Below are 17,788 nucleotides of genomic sequence, written 5' to 3' on the forward strand. Positions count from 1 at the left end.
CACTTATGGAGCTCCACAATTCTTTTCTTGGTGTTTTGGTTGACATCTCTGGATTTTCCCATGTCAAAGAAACAGGCTCTGTGTTTTGCCTTATATGCATCCACAGCTGTGCCACCAATTTACTCACATGGACTCTACTAACCTATCAGAAGAGTCTTCAGCTCGCCTGGCTGCGTTTCTCTAACAGCGCACTCGCAGGCAGCAGCTGCCCCGCTTAGTGTCTGAGCTTGGATCATACCAATATTAGGGGGGATTTACGCACAGTTGTAAATTCCCGAAGTACGGAGCCCCGCAGGGGACATGGGAGAAAAAAAAATTAAGACGGACTTTTGCGAGATCTCGCAAAACAAACTCGGGATCTCGCAAAAGTTTTGCGAGTTCTCGCAAAACAAACTCGGGATCTCGCAAAACTTTTAGCCACATTCTTCGGATGCCGGCTCGAAGCCGACCGGGAGGTCGAGGCACATCGTGCCTCGACCTCCCGGTCAACTTTACTGTGGGATCATCTTGTCAGGGAACCAAAGGTGAACATGCAAGCAGTGGAGATAGCAAAAGTAGATGCATTTAAATACCTGGGTATGGACTAGGGCTGGGCCATATCATACCTTTCACAGTGTAATGTTGGGCAACGATAAGAAAATGAAATATGGCGATAGAATATGGGTAAAACGCGCATGCGCAGTGCCTTTGTTTTCATACACACATGGCGGCGACGCAGAATAAGAAGAGCGAAAGCGGATCGTTGAATGAAACTGATGAACCAGAACTGGTTTGTAAAAATGCTGCAGCTTCACTGGTGGAACTGGTTTAGCTTTCGTCCATCAAATACACAACAAAGCACTATTTTTTGGTAGCGCATGCTAGCGGGCCGTCGTTATTACCGTGTTTTTTGGAAAATACGGCGCACTTAAAATCAATCCTTTGATTTTTCTGAAAAATCGACAGAGCCCCTTATAATCCCGTGTGCCTTATGTATGAATTCTGGTTGTGTTACTGACCTCGAAATGATTTTATGTGCACGGCGCTCGAAAATCTGTCAAATGTTTCAGTACGACTTTGCTAAGATACGAAGCCGCACCGCTCGATGGATTGTCGCAGAGGTGTGGACTCGAGTCACATGACTTGGACTCAAGTCAGACTCGAGTCATTAATTTTATGACTTTAGACTTGACTTGAAAAAATGTTCTAAGACTTGTGACTTGACTTGGACTTTTACACCAATGACTTGGGACTTGAATTGGACTTGAACCGGTTTACTTGAAAAGACTTGATATTTTACCCCAAATATAAAATTTAACATGCATATTATGGAGATTGAAAATGTGACGTCATTCACGGGTAGAACCGCAAAGGATTCTGGGAACTCGTGGCAAGCGGTACTAGCGCACGCAGGCTTTCAATTAAAATCAGTTACACAGCGATAAAAAGAAACACAAAAATGTCAAGAAGCTGTTGTATTATTAACTGCAATAGCCGGTCACATGACAGCCACGGGAAGCCGACGGGTAAAGAGATCGGTTGTTATCGGATTACGTCGTTGAAGAGAAATTGTTCGAGCCATGTTTCCGAAGTAACAAAGAGGCGACTGGATTGCAGCCATTCAAAGACCAAATATAACGTCCCAGAACACTCCAGCTCACAGGTTAGTCTGCTCCAAGCATTTACACAAAGGTCAGTCTGCTGTTGTAGTTAATGCGTCATTTTTCTTAACATAATTGGTGATATAGGTTACAAGCAAGTCTGGCGCTGAGCAGAAATTGTCGCGCTATGCTCCTTTATTTATTGTGTTTATTGTGCATAAATAGTGAATTGTCCTGACACAATATTGCGTTTCGCTTCTGTTATTATGGTACACTGACAAAAACATATACTTTTATTCACAGGATAAAACAGGTTTTTTGTATCACTAATTGTCCAGTACGATTACAGCATACAATATTATTGTCACTGCTACATTTCTGTGATGCGTACCAGAAATTATTTCCACTACTAATTAATTACCGTTGAGCTCAAAGGTCCTATTAATAAACGGTTAAGGAATGTGTATTTATGACGACGATTTGTGAGACTGGTAAACTTATGATACGTACGATGGTCTTTCGTTCGACACGGTGCATTTCAAGGTCCTGCACCCATCCGTCGGTAAACTGTACCTGGGCTTGTTGCAGTGACCGGAAGTTACTAAACTTCATGAGTGTATGCACTCACTCCAAGAACCGTATGATTATAAATATGCATATAAATATGCTAAGATGAGATAGCTGACTTCATCTAACTAGCAAATGTTTTCCAGGCTACGTTGGTGATACAGTTTTTTTTAATGTGTATGATATTTTTGTCATGCGATTTTAAAGCTGGTCCTACAACCGCATCCAAGAATAACATGCAGCTTATCTCAGAACTGTCGGTGAAAATTATTCTAGGAGCTAAGTTTAATTGAGCTGCATTTTAAAGAGGTGCAATTTCACAATTTGTGTATATTTTCTAAGTTCACTATTTTGTATGTGTTGAGAAAAACACAGATTTAAAAATTACATGGTCTAATATTTACATTTAGCATAACTGCAACATTATTTTTTCGTTTGTTTTTTTTAAAGACTCGAAAGGACTTGAAATTCAAAGTTTCAGACTTGTGACTTGACTCGGACTTTTACACCAGTGACTTGAGACTCGACTCTGACTTGCCTGACATTACTTGAGACTTGACTTGAGACTTGAGGATAAAGACTTGAGACTTACTTGAGACTTGCAAAACAATGACTTGGTCCCACCTCTGGATTGTCGGAGCATTACGGCTATCGTTGGCAGGAGCCTCGCGGAGTGATATGTACTGCGCTTCAACATAATATTACCGTATTGTGTGTGTATAACCTCTTTTTAAGTTGTGTGGATATTCTACATGGTTATGCTGAGGATATGTCGGCCAGTTTCCACTGGAAATGCCTTTTGGTTAAACTGTCAGCAAAGAATTTGCATTTGCATTTGCAAATTTTTTATATAACTTTAATGCACATAAAAAAGCTGCTTGTGTAAGTGAAAATACATTGATGTCAGTCTTGGCATACAGTTTGATCTCATCTATGTAGAGTAGATAGCTGATGGTTACTCCACTCCTGAATCTATATTCTGTGGTGTAAATAAGGCACAGTGGGACCACAGATCATCACTTAGAGCCATTTCATTGAAATCACATCACACCACAACCCCTGAGTCCCCGTGTTTTTAACTGAGCGGCCGTGATTAAGGATGCCGTGCAGGTGCGTCCACCCTCCCTGCACGGCACCGCAGACCGCGCCCCACCACATACCTCCATCACCCGATTGAGGCCAGGGAGCCATCTGGCTGAACCTACTCCCCCGCCGCGAGTGGGAGAGGGAATCAGCCTGGACCGTCGGCACCCAACAGGGAGGTGCGAGTTCAGGTGGCCGCCCGCGAATCCAGTGGCGCCGGCGATGCTGGTTTGGAGGTCGGCCGCGTGGCAGATGGACACGGCACGGCTGGAACAGTCGTGAGCCCCAGCTCACAGGCGGCCAGCCGCCTGGACATGCAACACAAACACATTTCTGCACAGTGACAATGCTGCTTCCTCAACTGAACTAAGGACACAAGTGATGAGAGTCAAACCTAAGTAGGGATGCAAACGATTCTCTTATCGATTCCAGTCGCCCCGAATGATGTCAACACGTTGCGGAGCGTCATTTACCTGGCAGGAAACATGGCACCTAAGCGGCTCAAACGCTCAAAAATTTGGTTATACTTTACGAGAACTGATGACAACAGGACAACTTGCAATACTTGAAAAGTAGATATTTCATTTAAGGCAGGAAACACTACGAATATGCAAAAGCATTTGCTCACAAAACACGCGATGACCTTAAATGAATGTCGTGTTTTTAATTCCGCTCCGGACTCGTGAATCTCAACCAGCAGCAGCGGTAACGTTTGCACGTCCTCTCCCATTAATGCGGCAGGTAAACAATCAACTAACAGTGCATATTATGTTAGCGCGATCTGCCTTATTACAAAACCTGCCATTACTGTGCATTTAGTGACCATGATGAGAGAGACAGAGCCTGGCTGGCTCAGATGCTGGCAGTTCTCACTGCAGTCTACTGGTAGCGTCTCCTTTCAGGCCAGGATAGACGAATGTCACCGAGCAGTGACTAAGTTTGTGGTCAAAGGCACCCGTTTGCCACAGCAGATGATTTTCAGTAAGTGAATGTGTTTAATTGTAGGCAGGGACATTACTGGATATTCTTGTGTAATTGCTACAGAATAATTTATGTTAAACTTTGTTATTGCTACAGAAGAATATTTATTTTATTATTTTACATTTACAATTTTTTTTCCTGGGGACCCTGTGACACCCGATTGAAGAGCCGTAGGCTGGATCTCTTAAGATCTCACTGTTGGGTTTGTAAGGCCATGTTACTCCTAAATTTCTATCTTGTTCAAAGAGAAGATATAAAACACAGTTCTAAGCTAATCGACCTTATTGTTCTCCTTTTTTATAAAGAATCGAATCGTTAAACAGAATCGAAAATGGAATCGGAATCATGGAAATCTTATCAATACCCATCCCTAAACCTAAGTAAAAACTGGGATGGGCCGTGACAAACAACTCATATGAAAGTCACTCGTTGCTCCCTAAAGTCATCTTATGATATAGACTGCAGGCGCGCTCTTGTTCTGAAATTGAAGAGATGAAACCTCTGCTGAAGAAGTGAAATGGAACAGAGAATCAAATAGTGCAGAAAAAATGTGCTAATGTGTAAAGAGTGTGCACATTAGAAGTTCAGCCGTCATGTAAGCTGTGAAAAATGGAAGACTGTTAAGGGAAGAATGGAGTGGGCATGTTGGAGAAAAGAACGCTGTCCTCCAGACTTTAAAGGAAAACATTTTATTTATATTTCATGAACCAATAAGGCTAAACATACTTTGTTGCCATAGCTTGCAGCTAAAATACACCTGGTGATGATGCAGGAGTTGCTATGATAATGATATATACAGCTCTTGTTCAGTCTCCGTCTTTAAACTCAAAATGAGTTTTTGAGACAAAGACAAAAATAATCTCACTCAAAGTAACCACACACACACACACACACACACACACACACACACACACACACACACACACACACACACACACACACACACACACACGTGTGTGGATCCAGTTCTGACCTGCCGTTTTTTACTGTTCATCAATATTGTGCTCCATCTTCACATTGTACTGAAACAATTGCTCAACTCTTATTGTCATTCTCCTCCTGGATCTCAGCTCTGGCTGAATGCTCGCTTGTGGTGGGTGGAGGTGTGATGTATGGCACCATCACTTCATGGCACTGCCTCCTGCCCTCTTGAATAACAGACCACAATCAACCAACTGACAGTAAGCACGATGCCAGGAATCCCAGGAGATTTCTGCATGTAAACAGAAAAACAGATGGCCAAGTTGCCAAACAAGTTTTTCTTCTACTTGCTCTCCTGATGGTATAAGGGGACTCTGGGGGGAGATATTTGGCTTTATCTAGGCGTCCAGGCAGCAGAGCTATATAAACCCTCTATACACATTGAATATTCTATTATATTCTCATAAAAGTGTTCTATTAGGTTGAAGTCAGGACTCTGTGCAAGCCAGTCAAGTTCTTCCACACCAACCTCTTCATCCATGTCTTTATGGACCTGGCTTTGTGCACTGGTGTGCAGTCATGTTGGAACGGGGAGGGGCCATCTCCAAACTGTTCCCCCAAAGCTGGGAGCATGGAATTGTCCAAAATGTCTTGTTTTCTTGAAGCATTAACAGTTCCTTTCATTCGAACTAAGGGGATGAACCTAGCTCCTGAAAAACAACCCCACACCACAATCACCCCTACACCAAACTTTACATTTAGTACAAAGCATCAGACAAGTACCGTTCTCCTGGCAACCACCAAAACCAGACTTGGTAATCTGAGTGACAGAAGGAGAAGCATGATTTGTTACTTCATGGACTATAGAGCTAGAGAGAACACGTCTCTACTCCTCAGTGGCGGTGTGGTTTGCACCACTGCATCTGATGCTTTGCATTGCTCTGGGTGATGTAAGGCTTGGATGCAGCTGCTTGACCATGGAAACCAATTCCATGAAGCTCTCTACACACTGTTATTGAGCTAATCTGAAGGCCACATGAAATTTGGAGGTTTGTAGCGATTGACTCTGCGGAAACTTGGCGACCTTTGTGCGTCTCAGCGTTTTCTGAGCCCGATCTGTGATTTTGCATGGCTGTGGCTGAATTGCTGTCATTCCCAGTTACTTTCACTATGCTATAATAACACTAACAGCTGACTGTGAAATATTTAGTAGTGAAGACATTTCATGACTGGACAAGTAACATCCTATCACTGTCACGGTTGACACTGGCCAACCGTGGGGATGTGAGGAAGGCGTGGAGCTCTGAATGCAAACTGCATTTATTTACAGTGAAAATGGAAAATAACAATAAATCCTCAGTGCGCTCCCGACTCCCGTGACGTCCTCTTCCCAGTGTCAGTGTTCCTTGTCCCCGCTCCTCAGTGTCTGAGCACCCCATGCTCGCTGAGCTCTCGTTTCCACACTTCTCCTGGGGAGATAACAAACAGGCAGCTGTAAGACACACACAATGCAGCAGACTAACCGTACTGACCGGACGAGAGACTAACGTGAAGTCACGCAATGATCCAGCGTCGGAGAGAGCTCCACCACAATCTTAAGTAGCTCCTCCTACGGGGCTTCGTCAGCTGTGTGATGGTTTTCAGGTGTGGCCAACCACCTGGCAGGGCCACACCTACCAGGCCTGAAGGCGCCTGTAAACAGGTGCTCCCAGACACACCCAGACTCACACACATACCTGCAAGCAGGGAGAACGAGGGACAGCAACACCAAAAATACATATAATGTAATACAAGTCCATAACTGCTCAGGGACCCCAGGTCGCTCAGATCCAGGTCCCTGACAATCACGGTACCAGGCTGCAATTCACTGAGCTCCTGAATTCAGTGATTTACATGGGTGGGTGAATACTTTTGGCCATATTGTGTGTTTATCAAGAATGAGGAACACTGATGGCACAGATGCCAAACTAAAATGATACTTAATACTTTATATAATTATACTCTACACAGTCGCAGTCCGTGCATGTCAATATCAAGCATAAAAAATAAGACGTGCCTTTTTTGTAGCATTAAGTATTGGCATGATTAGCAGTAAACTGCATGTTGCAGTACTTTTTATACTTTGTAATAAATATTTATTAACAATCCAACCACTTTTTGTATGCACATCAGCTCAGAACCCAGTATATGTTGGTATGCAGCCAATGATTGACCCGCTAACCTTTGACCTGTTCTAGTGCTTGAGCCACAGCCACCCCAAATAAACGGCACGAAACCAAAGGTCCATGTGAAGGAAACTCTTAGAAAAGCAGAAGTTGTGAATGAAGCGAGCCTCGGCTCACACTGTAAGCCTGGATGCAGTCTTACTGCAGGCGAACGGCATCATCCCATCAGAGAACTCTCAGGAGCTGCAGGAGCAGGTAGAGCAAACTTGTCTCTGCTGCAGAAACATGGATTATAGATCAGCTTATCACATCCTGGCTCGCCTCACAAAGAACCACACCTCTCCTTTCAATTGTCTTATGTGTTGCTCACATCTGTGTGACTATAGCAGATGCTTGTTTTGGTCCAGGAAACGATCAGATTGGTACTTGGGGGAATGAACAACATATTTTGGGTTGAAGGCAGGTTTACATGTAGCATCTCAGGCTGATGTTAATTGTAACTTTTAATTGCTCATTGTTTCTCTTCTCATTTTTGCAGAGACAAGCATCTGGCCCAATGACCGGAAACAGCAAAGCATCTGTCCAAGGTATTTTTAAACCGAATTTAAATAATGTGAAGTTTTCACCAAAGATTAGATTGTTTAAAAGACAATCGTGCATAAATCTTTACACACTAAAGTGACTTCAACACCACAATAACAAGCTAAATTTCTCATATATTCTCTACTTCTGAGTGGTTTAATTTAAAGCACTGCATAAGTGTTTTTAAAGCACATTATAGGTTTTATATTATCCACAGCTGTGAACATGGTGGAAAAGATTTACAGTAAAATAAGCGTATTTTTTGCATTTAGTAAGCACAGTTCTTGAGTAAATGTACCCACACTAGAGTTCAAGTGTTTGGGCATTTTTGCATATTTAATTTTAAGATATATTCTGCTTTAAACCATCAAGTTAAAACAACAAACTGAGAGACAAAAACAAACAAACAAACACAACCTCATAAATCCACCAAGACAGTTTTTCACACCAGCTTGTGCACATGTTAGTGTCACAATCTGGCTGAAGCAGACTGTATGGAGTGAGGAGGAGGACCCAAGTCCTGACATTCGAAAGAACAAAACTTGAGCTTGACAAAAAACGAGCCATTTATTCAAGGCCGGTGGAACAATACAAAACAGAAGGGCAAGTGTGAAACTAAACTATAACCTAAACTGGGTGATCCAACGATAACACAAAAAAACTGGAACATGAACGTGGAAACCCGGCATGAAAAACCTGGAACGTGAAGACTTGACATAAATACACGAAATCCCTGGAAACATGGATGTAGTAACAAGCACACATAGCAGGAAAGCAGACAACCGGACAAGGAATGAGTGAAAACTCGGAGACTAAATACACACAGGAGGTGATCAGGGGAAGTGAAACTAAATACACTGAACATAGAACGCCAGACCTCTTCAAAATAAAACAGGAAACATAACAGGACGCAGACATGACACACGGACTGTTGAGGGACACGCACATTATGAATACAGAGGGGGAAAGGGGACTGGGGATGAGACACGGACATAACTAAGCACAAACAGAACATGATGGCTGGGGGGAAACACGTGACAGAAGGAATGCATCACAAGTGGAAAACATGTAAACAAGAGGAGCAGATGGGAGAGAAAGGCATCAATGAACCACATGAAGGGCGACTTAAACACAAGGGGTGAAGACATAAGGGGAATCTAATAAAAAATGAACTATAACTGGGCAACGTAGGGGCATAAGGTAACTAAATTGTCATGCGCCGCGGCGCGCGTGCACAAAAGGATCCAAACGCAGACTCAAGCGCTAGCAGAAAAGGACACTTTATTATAATAACAAAAGGCGAAAACCAAAGGAGCAAAACGAGGAACTACAAAACCCGGGAAACAATGATGCGAGGAAGCCGGAATCGGGACCGTGGGAGGCTGCAACAGAAAGGGGAGAAGATTACTAGGGAGCCGGGAAGCGGAGGAAACACATCAAAACTGAGTTAGACCAGTCGGCTTACGATTAGAGCGGGACCGTGGGAGCTGGGGAGGGAAGTCCGTGGAGGTAGTGGATGGGCCAGATGATGCACCGGGTGATCCAATTGAGCAGGAGGACAGGCAGGTGGCAGACGCTGAACGCCGGATCGAAACCTAGACACAAGTAGGCAGATTTAACGCAGCTCCAACAAGATAGTAATGCAACGCTTTCGCGGGAGTCTAGTTACCACAGAGAGGTGATTAACGGACTGGCGTGGAGCATCCGTCAGCGCCAGGTTATTAAGTAGCTCTTCAGGTAATCACCCCGATGGAGAGCAGGTGTGCCGGTGATGGCCCAGCCTGGGGGTGTGGCTACCCGCACATCACACACAGGACCACGGACAATGACATAAATGAACTTAAACATAGACCATCAAAATAAAACTCAAAGCACTGGGTCAAACGACCCAGGACCGTTACAGTTAGTTACAGAGCTGAAGCTGGGCATTTTAATATGGGAGCGTATCAGGACCCATGGCCTCTAAACCAGCCTCAAAACAGTCGTTTTTGGCAATGCTGCTATGGCTTCATTTTTCATCCTCAGAGGTTTTCACTTGGTAATGATACAACTTGGCAAAAACATAATTTTTTATATCTGACATCTTTAAACAATAAGAAAGTGTTACAACCAGTTTTATTAAAATAAATAAATGAATAAATACAAGTATATATTTTTTAAATCCTCATATTTGAATCTTTTCTCTGCAATTAAGGATTATTATTGTGAAATTTCATGCTGATAAAATGAAATCTAACATTGTGCTCCAGTATACCTGTCGTGCTTTTCTTATTTAATTTGAATAGTTAATTTCAGTTTGTTTCTTCACTGTTTATCTGAAACAACACACCAGTTCTTTCTAGCATGGCAGTGACTTACTTTGTAAACTGGGCCATGGTATTGTTGGCACGATGAAGTAATTCTAATCCCTTGAGTTATAAACAGCAAAATTGGACTGTGAATACTTGGCAGAATCCTTTGAAATTCATAAATGGTGCTAAGTGCAGAACTATCATCCTGGCAAAATGATAGTGTGGAAGAACAAAAGACTGCTTCTAATGAACCTCACACCAGTGAATGGCATTTTTCAAGACCTGAGCTCAGGTGAGAAAATCAGTCTGGCTTGCAGGATTATCAGTCGCTAACTAAGCTTAAAAAATATATATCCTGTCAGGAATATGCATTCAGCAGCTGTTCGACCATGGAGAAGGTGTCATAAATCTTGTAAGTAAATCTAAGTAAGTCATTGTAGTCTGCACATTTTCTGAATTCAATTTCACGGCACTCACTGAATGTAATCTCCTCCACTGCTCGAAGGTAACATTCTTCTCACACAATCAGTGTAGCAGGTTAATAGCAGCCCATTCACTGCCAAACAGTTCCATAGTTCATTCAGCACAGAAGGACCGGATGTTATTTCGCCTCCGTCTCTGGGGCTGCTGATAACCCTGTAAAGACCCCGTGTTGAAATGGATTTTTGTCTCAACCTTTGGGATGATGAAGTGTGTTGCAGCTCTGGCTCGGTCCGAAGGGGGACATGACAGCAGTGATCAGGAGGAATTTGAGGACACTAAATTGAATTTGACACGTGTGAATTGCATTCTTGTGACATTTGTCCGTTTTGGTCTTTCCTTTTAAGAAGAGGTGGTAAGCTGTGTGCCCTTGAATTCTATCTAGGAAAGAAAAGGCACTCACAAAATGAATAATGCTCAACACATGACAATATCAGGAATCACAAATCCAAAGATGACATGTGTTGCATAGATTGTATAGAAACCTCCTTCACATAGATGGAGCCATACAACTGCTGTCATTTGCCTGTTTGCTTTGGCATAGCCACTCCAATGTCTCTATTCTCACCTCTAACATTTTTTTAATCCATTCATATAAATTACATGCCATGTTCCAGCTTCAGAAAAAGGGAAATCTCAAAAAGCAATTTCTCACTGTAGCAGTTTATATTTGTCAGCAAGACCTTCCTGCTCTTCCATGTGCGTATGCGGACAGTGGCGTGAAAGAGGCCCAGAGAACAGCAGCAAAACCTGAAGTCAAACATGGCGGCCCATTGTGTGGGGCTTGTGGGACGAAGCTATATCTCTTAAAAATACAGAACATAATAACTAATTTACTTTACAACATTCATGGACTGTACCATTTAATATACTCAGAATTCTAAGCAACACTTAAACATATGGGAATTGTTATCTTTTATTTCTTAATTTAAACTTTTTTTTCTTTTCTGACTCCAGCAGATAAAGATAGAAACAAAGTTACTGCCAAAGTCCACAGTGCCTTGCAGTCTGGGATAATTTACATTTCCCTGTTTCAAGATTATAGATGTTTCCAATGTTTGTTTGCCTAGGCCTTCACTAATCATTGTCCATATACTCTAAGGTTGCTGTAATATATATGTAAATGATCTGCAGCAATGATTTACAGATGGGATTCATTCATTGGTTCAGCAGTATGACATACATATGACCTAAAGCCTGATGTGCTTTTAAAAGTTTCTTTGTGGTGTAAAGGGCATGAGCCATGTGGAGCAGGTGTGACTATAAAGAGTGATGGTGTGTGTGTGTAATAGAGAGAGATGTGTGTGTGGCTTCTGCAGTTATGAAATATAAAGTTGTTTTTCACTGTCATCCAAGGGCTTCAAGGTCAACAAAAGGTACCATCTAAGCGTAAGTAGGCCATTTGGAAAAAAATCACCTTTCATGCAAGAGTGCACAACCACGCACGGAGCACTGTACTGCATGAAAACTGTAATGCTCAAATAAACAACTGACCTTTTAAAAAAGCGAATGAATGAGCATGATGTTTTCTGGCGGTTTTTTTTTATTGCCGTGAGAACTGAAGAGATATCCTGTAAAACTTTTCACATGTTCATGTTCTGTGATCAAGCAGCCAGATGCACTTCTGTCTTCTCTGTTTATCCCTGTTTGGGCACTTCATCTTTGTTGCTTTGAATCTATTAATCAGAAGCTTGTTTCTTAATTAAGTACAGTGCATCTCATTCCCTTCACACACAGCACCCGGAGGCTTGAAGGAGTTTTGGGTTCTGGCTTAAAGAACTAGAATCTTCTCTGCTGCGCTGTGAAGAGCACGTTCCCCGTTTGCTTCTTTTGTCAGTTTGGGAGCTTCTGCTCTGTCCTTTTACTGAATGTCAGCCATCTGTAATGACATTTACATCTAACAAGAAAGAGGTCACTTCTGCAGCACTGCAACAGAGCAGTAAACTGCAAAATCTTTACTAAATGTTTTCTTTCTGTGTTTATAAACCGCCGTTTATACTGTTGTGTTCGTGTCCAATAATGGCTCGTTTAATGGCTTCCCCATGCCCAGAGTTTACCGGTCTCTTTGAATCTGTAAAACATTAGGCTTCCCTCAGCTGTCGAGGATCTTCCAGCCTGACGAGGATAAAAGTTAGGCTCATGAAGCTGGCGGATCAGTGTAAAATAATGGTTTGAAATTAAATACAAAGAGAAAATATAACGTAAGTAGAAGCGACTTTACCTTGCTCTCTGTGTCAGGAGTAGAGGTTAGCCAAGTTTGTCAAACTAACCAGCTAGTCTTCATCTCAAAAAACTTTTATGCAAATTTACATATTTTTGTAAAACCAAAAGTTTACAATACCTGTAATAACTAGGAATAAAAAAACAGCCCTGGTTGCTGAATGTTCTCTTTCACAGGATAAAACAGAAACTTAGCGTTTTGGACACCAAGGGTAAGAAATATTGAGACTCCCAGTTCATGACATGTGGACACTTGTAAAGGTTTTCTTTGCCAAAACACATAAAAAGTCATTTGGCATCAAATATTTTTTCAGCGCACAGGTTTACCAGGTAATTTTGAAGCTTGAATCCATCCTGTGAAAGTGAGACAAATTAGTGAGTGAAAACAAAGCCCCAAACTTCCTTAACTTGGATGAGTTTACATCCTAATTATTGACAGGAATTACAAACTTGCAGCTTACAGAACAACAGTATTTGACCCTCTGGGATGAAGTGTGTTGGTGATTATATGTTACAAGCCTCAGGGGGGCAGTAGTGAGTCCTTTATCATTTGATGCACTGTATTCAGATGACGTCACATTACTAGAGGTTCATTTTGCTCAGAAGATAGAACAGGTCATCCATCAGTTGGAAAGTTGGTGGTTCAGTTCTTGGTTGTGGCCTGTTGAGGAAAAGCTGGATCGTCAGACACCAGCTTGTCGGTCTGGTGACTCAAACAAGCTCTCCTCCGCATAAATCACTTCGCCAACCCCAATGTTACGGTTAACAGGTGGATTTTCCCATTTGAGTGCAGCTAGCCGAACAGCGAACACCCACTTATTGCTAAAGAGACAGAGAATGAAAGTGGACAGCATAGATTGTGCCTTGAGAGAAATCTTTCAGGAACTTTTGATATGTTTATGAACTCCCCTCTTGAAAGTCCTGCTGTCCTCTCACATTTCCACGTCTCCTCTCTCCCCAGAAGAAAAGAAGAACAACCTCCCCCCGGATTTCGACATCGACATGGACGCCCCGGAGACGGCGAAGGCTGCTGTGACCATCCAGTCACAGTTCAGGAAATTCCAGAAAAAGAAGCAGGATGTGAAGTCGTAGAGTGGCATCTCTTAGCCTCGTCTTCAGCTGACGTGGGCCCGGTCATGCATGTCAATTAAACTGCATCATTATGAACTGGAAAGGGAGGGTGAGGGCGAGATTCCTGAAGGTGGAGGTAGAAGGGTGCGGTTAAATTGTACCTTTGTGAAAGTCTGTGCATAATGAATAACTTTACTATATACAAAATGTTGCATTATTACTTTCTTGGTGTATGTATTTAGATAATAATATAATTTTGCTATTTCTTTTTTACTTCAGTGACACTTTACAGTGTGGTTTCACACTCACTGCACACCCACATAAACAGGAAGCTGGCAGGTCTTCTCATGTAATGTTAAACAGCGATCTTTGATTGATGCTATAATCTGGGTCACAGTACCAGCAGAAGAGTTGGGCTCCACTGGAGGCCTGTTACTGGCTTCTTCCTGTGGCTGAGCAGAATGATTCCATACTGTTACCAGTGTCTTTAAAATCCAATCAGTTTAGTGTCTCTAAATGTGTTCACATGTCAGAGATCTCCTCTCCAACACACTTTTCCCCCGATGACTCTCTCAGTTGTATCTTTGTTGAGACTGCAGATGTTGTGATAGTGGTTCTTTGTTGTGGTTCCAGTGTGATTGTTTATTTTTAGATTGGCTCACGTGTATTGTACAAGCACACACATGCATGCATGAAAGCTCACACATACGTGCACACATGCATACCCACTTCTACAGAGAAATAAATAAAGACAACGGAAAGGAGTGATTTTTTTTTTGAGTATTTCTTTCCTTGCTACAGAATTCGTGCACCGCATGCAGCAGGTCACATGCTTCAACATCTGTGATTTAAGAAGAAAGTTGAAAAAGCTGACAGTGAAGCATTCATGTGCAAAGCTGCAAGATTATACGAAAACTTTAGTGACGATTGTGAAAGTGGTTAAATGCACACACAATGTACTTTGTGTGCTGCAGTTAAAAGTCTATTTTCATTGATCACAGTGCTATACAAATATTGCACTAGTTAATTTTTTTTGCTAGTATATACAAGCTGGGATCAAAAGGTTCTAATGATTGACCTTGAAAAGAGGTTTTAAGTGATTCATGAACGTCGTTGATTTCTCATTCAACATCCTTTTGTCCTTATGGACCTGTGCCCTTAACTTGATTTACATTTTTGGTAATGTGGACAAAAGAGTTGCACTAACCAAACTGTTGAATATTTTGAATTTAAATATTTTTTAAAGCAGCTTAAAAGTACAACTTTCTCAAACACAGATTTCTCCATCATTCTAGTAGCAGATGTTTGGCTTCTAGAAAACAAAATCATGAATTAATTAAAACTGGAAAAACAAAACAGGAGATCCAATTAAATTTTTATTTTCGATTGTCACAAACAGTGTCCAGGAGCATAAAATCTAAGCAATGTAGAAATGAGCTACATTCTACGCATCAGAAATGAGCTCCTGGGGCTTGTTGACATGACAGGATTCAGTATGTGACTGGACTGTCTCCACTTGGCTCTAAAAACACCTTCGCAGCATGGCAGACCACAAATGCTGAGCCACGTGTTCCTATTTTTGCCCTGCAGTGCTACTCATTACTAATTTGTTACCATGGAAACACTGAGTTATAATGCAGGCAGACTTTTTAAGTGTAAGTTACGTGGGGTTTTTGTGTCGTTTCAGAGCAACAATATCATACGGCGTTAAACACAGTGCTGCAGGTGAATCTCTGCTCTTCTGCCATCTCATCAAAAAGCACAGCTGCTGACCACAGTGTTCAGTAACAGAACCTCAGTGGAGTGGAAGACGTGAAATTCTCATTTAAACCTGTTTCCTAGTAGATATATTGGGTATTATTTCACATTAAAATCATTCGTAATGGAAGCTGAGAATATTAAACCAACGATTTTATCAGGAAGTAATGACATGTTTGTTATGCTGTGTATTATGTTCTTTTCAGAAACTGTCCAGGCATCCTACTGCACTGTATGATCTGTAAAATTCATTTGAAACATTTGCCATATTCCCACAAGTAAACTCAAGCTATAATGACAAACTAAAGTGAAGTTTTCTTTCTTCTTTTGTGTCTTTATGATTTGCAAACCTGGATGTGGGCAGATTATCCCTTTCTTCTTAGCATATTGTGTAAAGTAACTTCAGACTGGAAGGGAAGCATCTATGATGACGTGTCTTCTCTGTGCGGGTTTGTGCCTTTGGCCCTGGGTTTTTCATCACCTCCCTGATCGATAACCTGGCAGCCGGCTTCAGAAAGAGTCCTGATAGTTCCAAACTTCTTCTATTTTACATTTCTTGAGTGCTCATAGCAGCCCTTGCACAAATTAAGGTTTAAGTTTCAGCAAAGTTTTATTATGTAGGCATTTTTCCCAACATGCTGTGTTTAAATTGGGATTTTATATACATGTATGAATGTGTGTCCCAGCTAAGTACGAGTTGGGCACACTCACATTCTTGAATACATCTGTAAGGAACAATTTCAATTTAGATTTTCAGTGAAATCTGTAGAAATTTCTGATTAGTTGATCTGATCTGATCTCTTCGCTTTTTCATTTGGATATATCGATGTTGATTTTGCCAGCTGAGTGCGAACAGATCACACTGTAAGGATTTCTCTGTGATCATCACATAAACTCCTTTGCTGTAACTCACTAAATGAGTTTGTGAGGAGTAAAAATATCTGGAATCCAATAAATGACAACATAAACAATGCCAGCTGCCTGAGCCATGCTCAGAGCTCATTGCTTCAGGTCTGCACTGGGACATGCATCCGTGCTTATTACTTTACGTTTTCAGAACCACTTCCTCAGCTCTGCAAACGATGGATTCATATTTCTCAGGCTGATCAGAGGCAAAGAATTCAGTGCAGCCTGAACCTTATTTATGACAGCTGTTATTAACCACTGAGTGTGGTGGTGAGTAAATCTCTGTCACCGTGCTTAATTTGTTGTGGACTTTGGAGGTGGATGGCAGATACAGTTGTCATGCTGAGTAATACACCTTCCTGCTAATCTGTGTCTTGTGATATAAGACCATGGAAGCAATTTAGCAGGCAGGACGTGTGAGGCTCAGGTGGACTCTTCAGGATGGCAGGCTGGTGAGTTCAGAATCAATAAACCAGTTTAGGAAGATTCTTCATAATTCTGTCACTACTGTTCACACTTATCCTCTGCAGCAACACCAGACGGAGTCTTGACAGGCTGAAATTTAACAACACTTTAAATTGACACTGACTTCATTAGAGCAGAAAATTAAACTGATATGTTTCACTCCAGTCTTTTCAGCGCATTTCGTCCCTTGCGTGATATTTAACTTCAGCCTACATGTCCCACAGTGCCTTCTGCCTGTTAAGTGGCACTTTATTGCTTGGCAGTTCTCTTTATCCTTTCTTAATAATACCACAGAAATGTGTGAAATGATCTGAAAACCTCAATGAACATGTCTGTTATGGTGAAGAAGCTGTTATCGGTCCAACTGCATTCCTGCTCCGGCCAAATGTCACCCTCACAAGCTCTAGAAGTGCTTTGATTTTCAAATGACAATAATTATACTAAACTTTATCGATTAATGCCAAAAAAAGCTTAAAATGAAGTTAGTACCTTTTATTAAAATGTGTTCTGGAGCAGTGAACCTGATGCCTCCAAATACCGTGGACAGTCATGTGGTACAGAGGGGCACTGGTAGTGAAAGAACTGGTCCCACTCCCCAATTTCAGATGAATGATCTGAATTACACTTGTAGTCTTTAGAAATGAAGTTTCATGTTTCAGGCAATCAGAGCTAAATCCATCCTAGAGTTTCTCAGTGTACGGCACCACAGCAGTTAGTC

At 41.8% G+C, this 17,788-nt stretch overlaps 1 protein-coding gene across 2 annotated transcripts in view; it reads left to right on the forward strand.

The window, feature by feature from the left end:
• pcp4a (Purkinje cell protein 4a) overlaps positions 1–16,006 on the forward strand; it is a 28,506-nt gene extending 12,500 nt beyond the window's left edge. Inside the window, exons 2-4 of one of the 2 annotated variants that reach the window (XM_086307812.1) lie at positions 7,836–7,884; positions 12,007–12,039; positions 13,832–16,006. In XM_086307812.1, coding sequence (XP_086163938.1) covers positions 7,836–7,884; positions 12,007–12,039; positions 13,832–13,962 — 213 coding nt within the window. In that variant the 3' untranslated portion in view covers positions 13,963–16,006. The remainder of the gene's footprint in view (positions 1–7,835; positions 7,885–12,006; positions 12,040–13,831) is intronic. The other variant, XR_015131195.1, reaches the window with a different exon arrangement.
• The last annotated feature ends 1,782 nt before the right edge of the window (positions 16,007–17,788 follow it).

This window comes from Aulonocara sp. 'chitande type north' Nkhata Bay, linkage group LG10, assembly GCF_057382095.1.
Source record: "Aulonocara sp. 'chitande type north' Nkhata Bay isolate Kocher_YH1m ecotype deep benthic linkage group LG10, A_spYH_male_GT1.1, whole genome shotgun sequence".
In the NCBI taxonomy this organism is placed as follows: domain Eukaryota; kingdom Metazoa; phylum Chordata; class Actinopteri; order Cichliformes; family Cichlidae; genus Aulonocara; species Aulonocara sp. 'chitande type north' Nkhata Bay.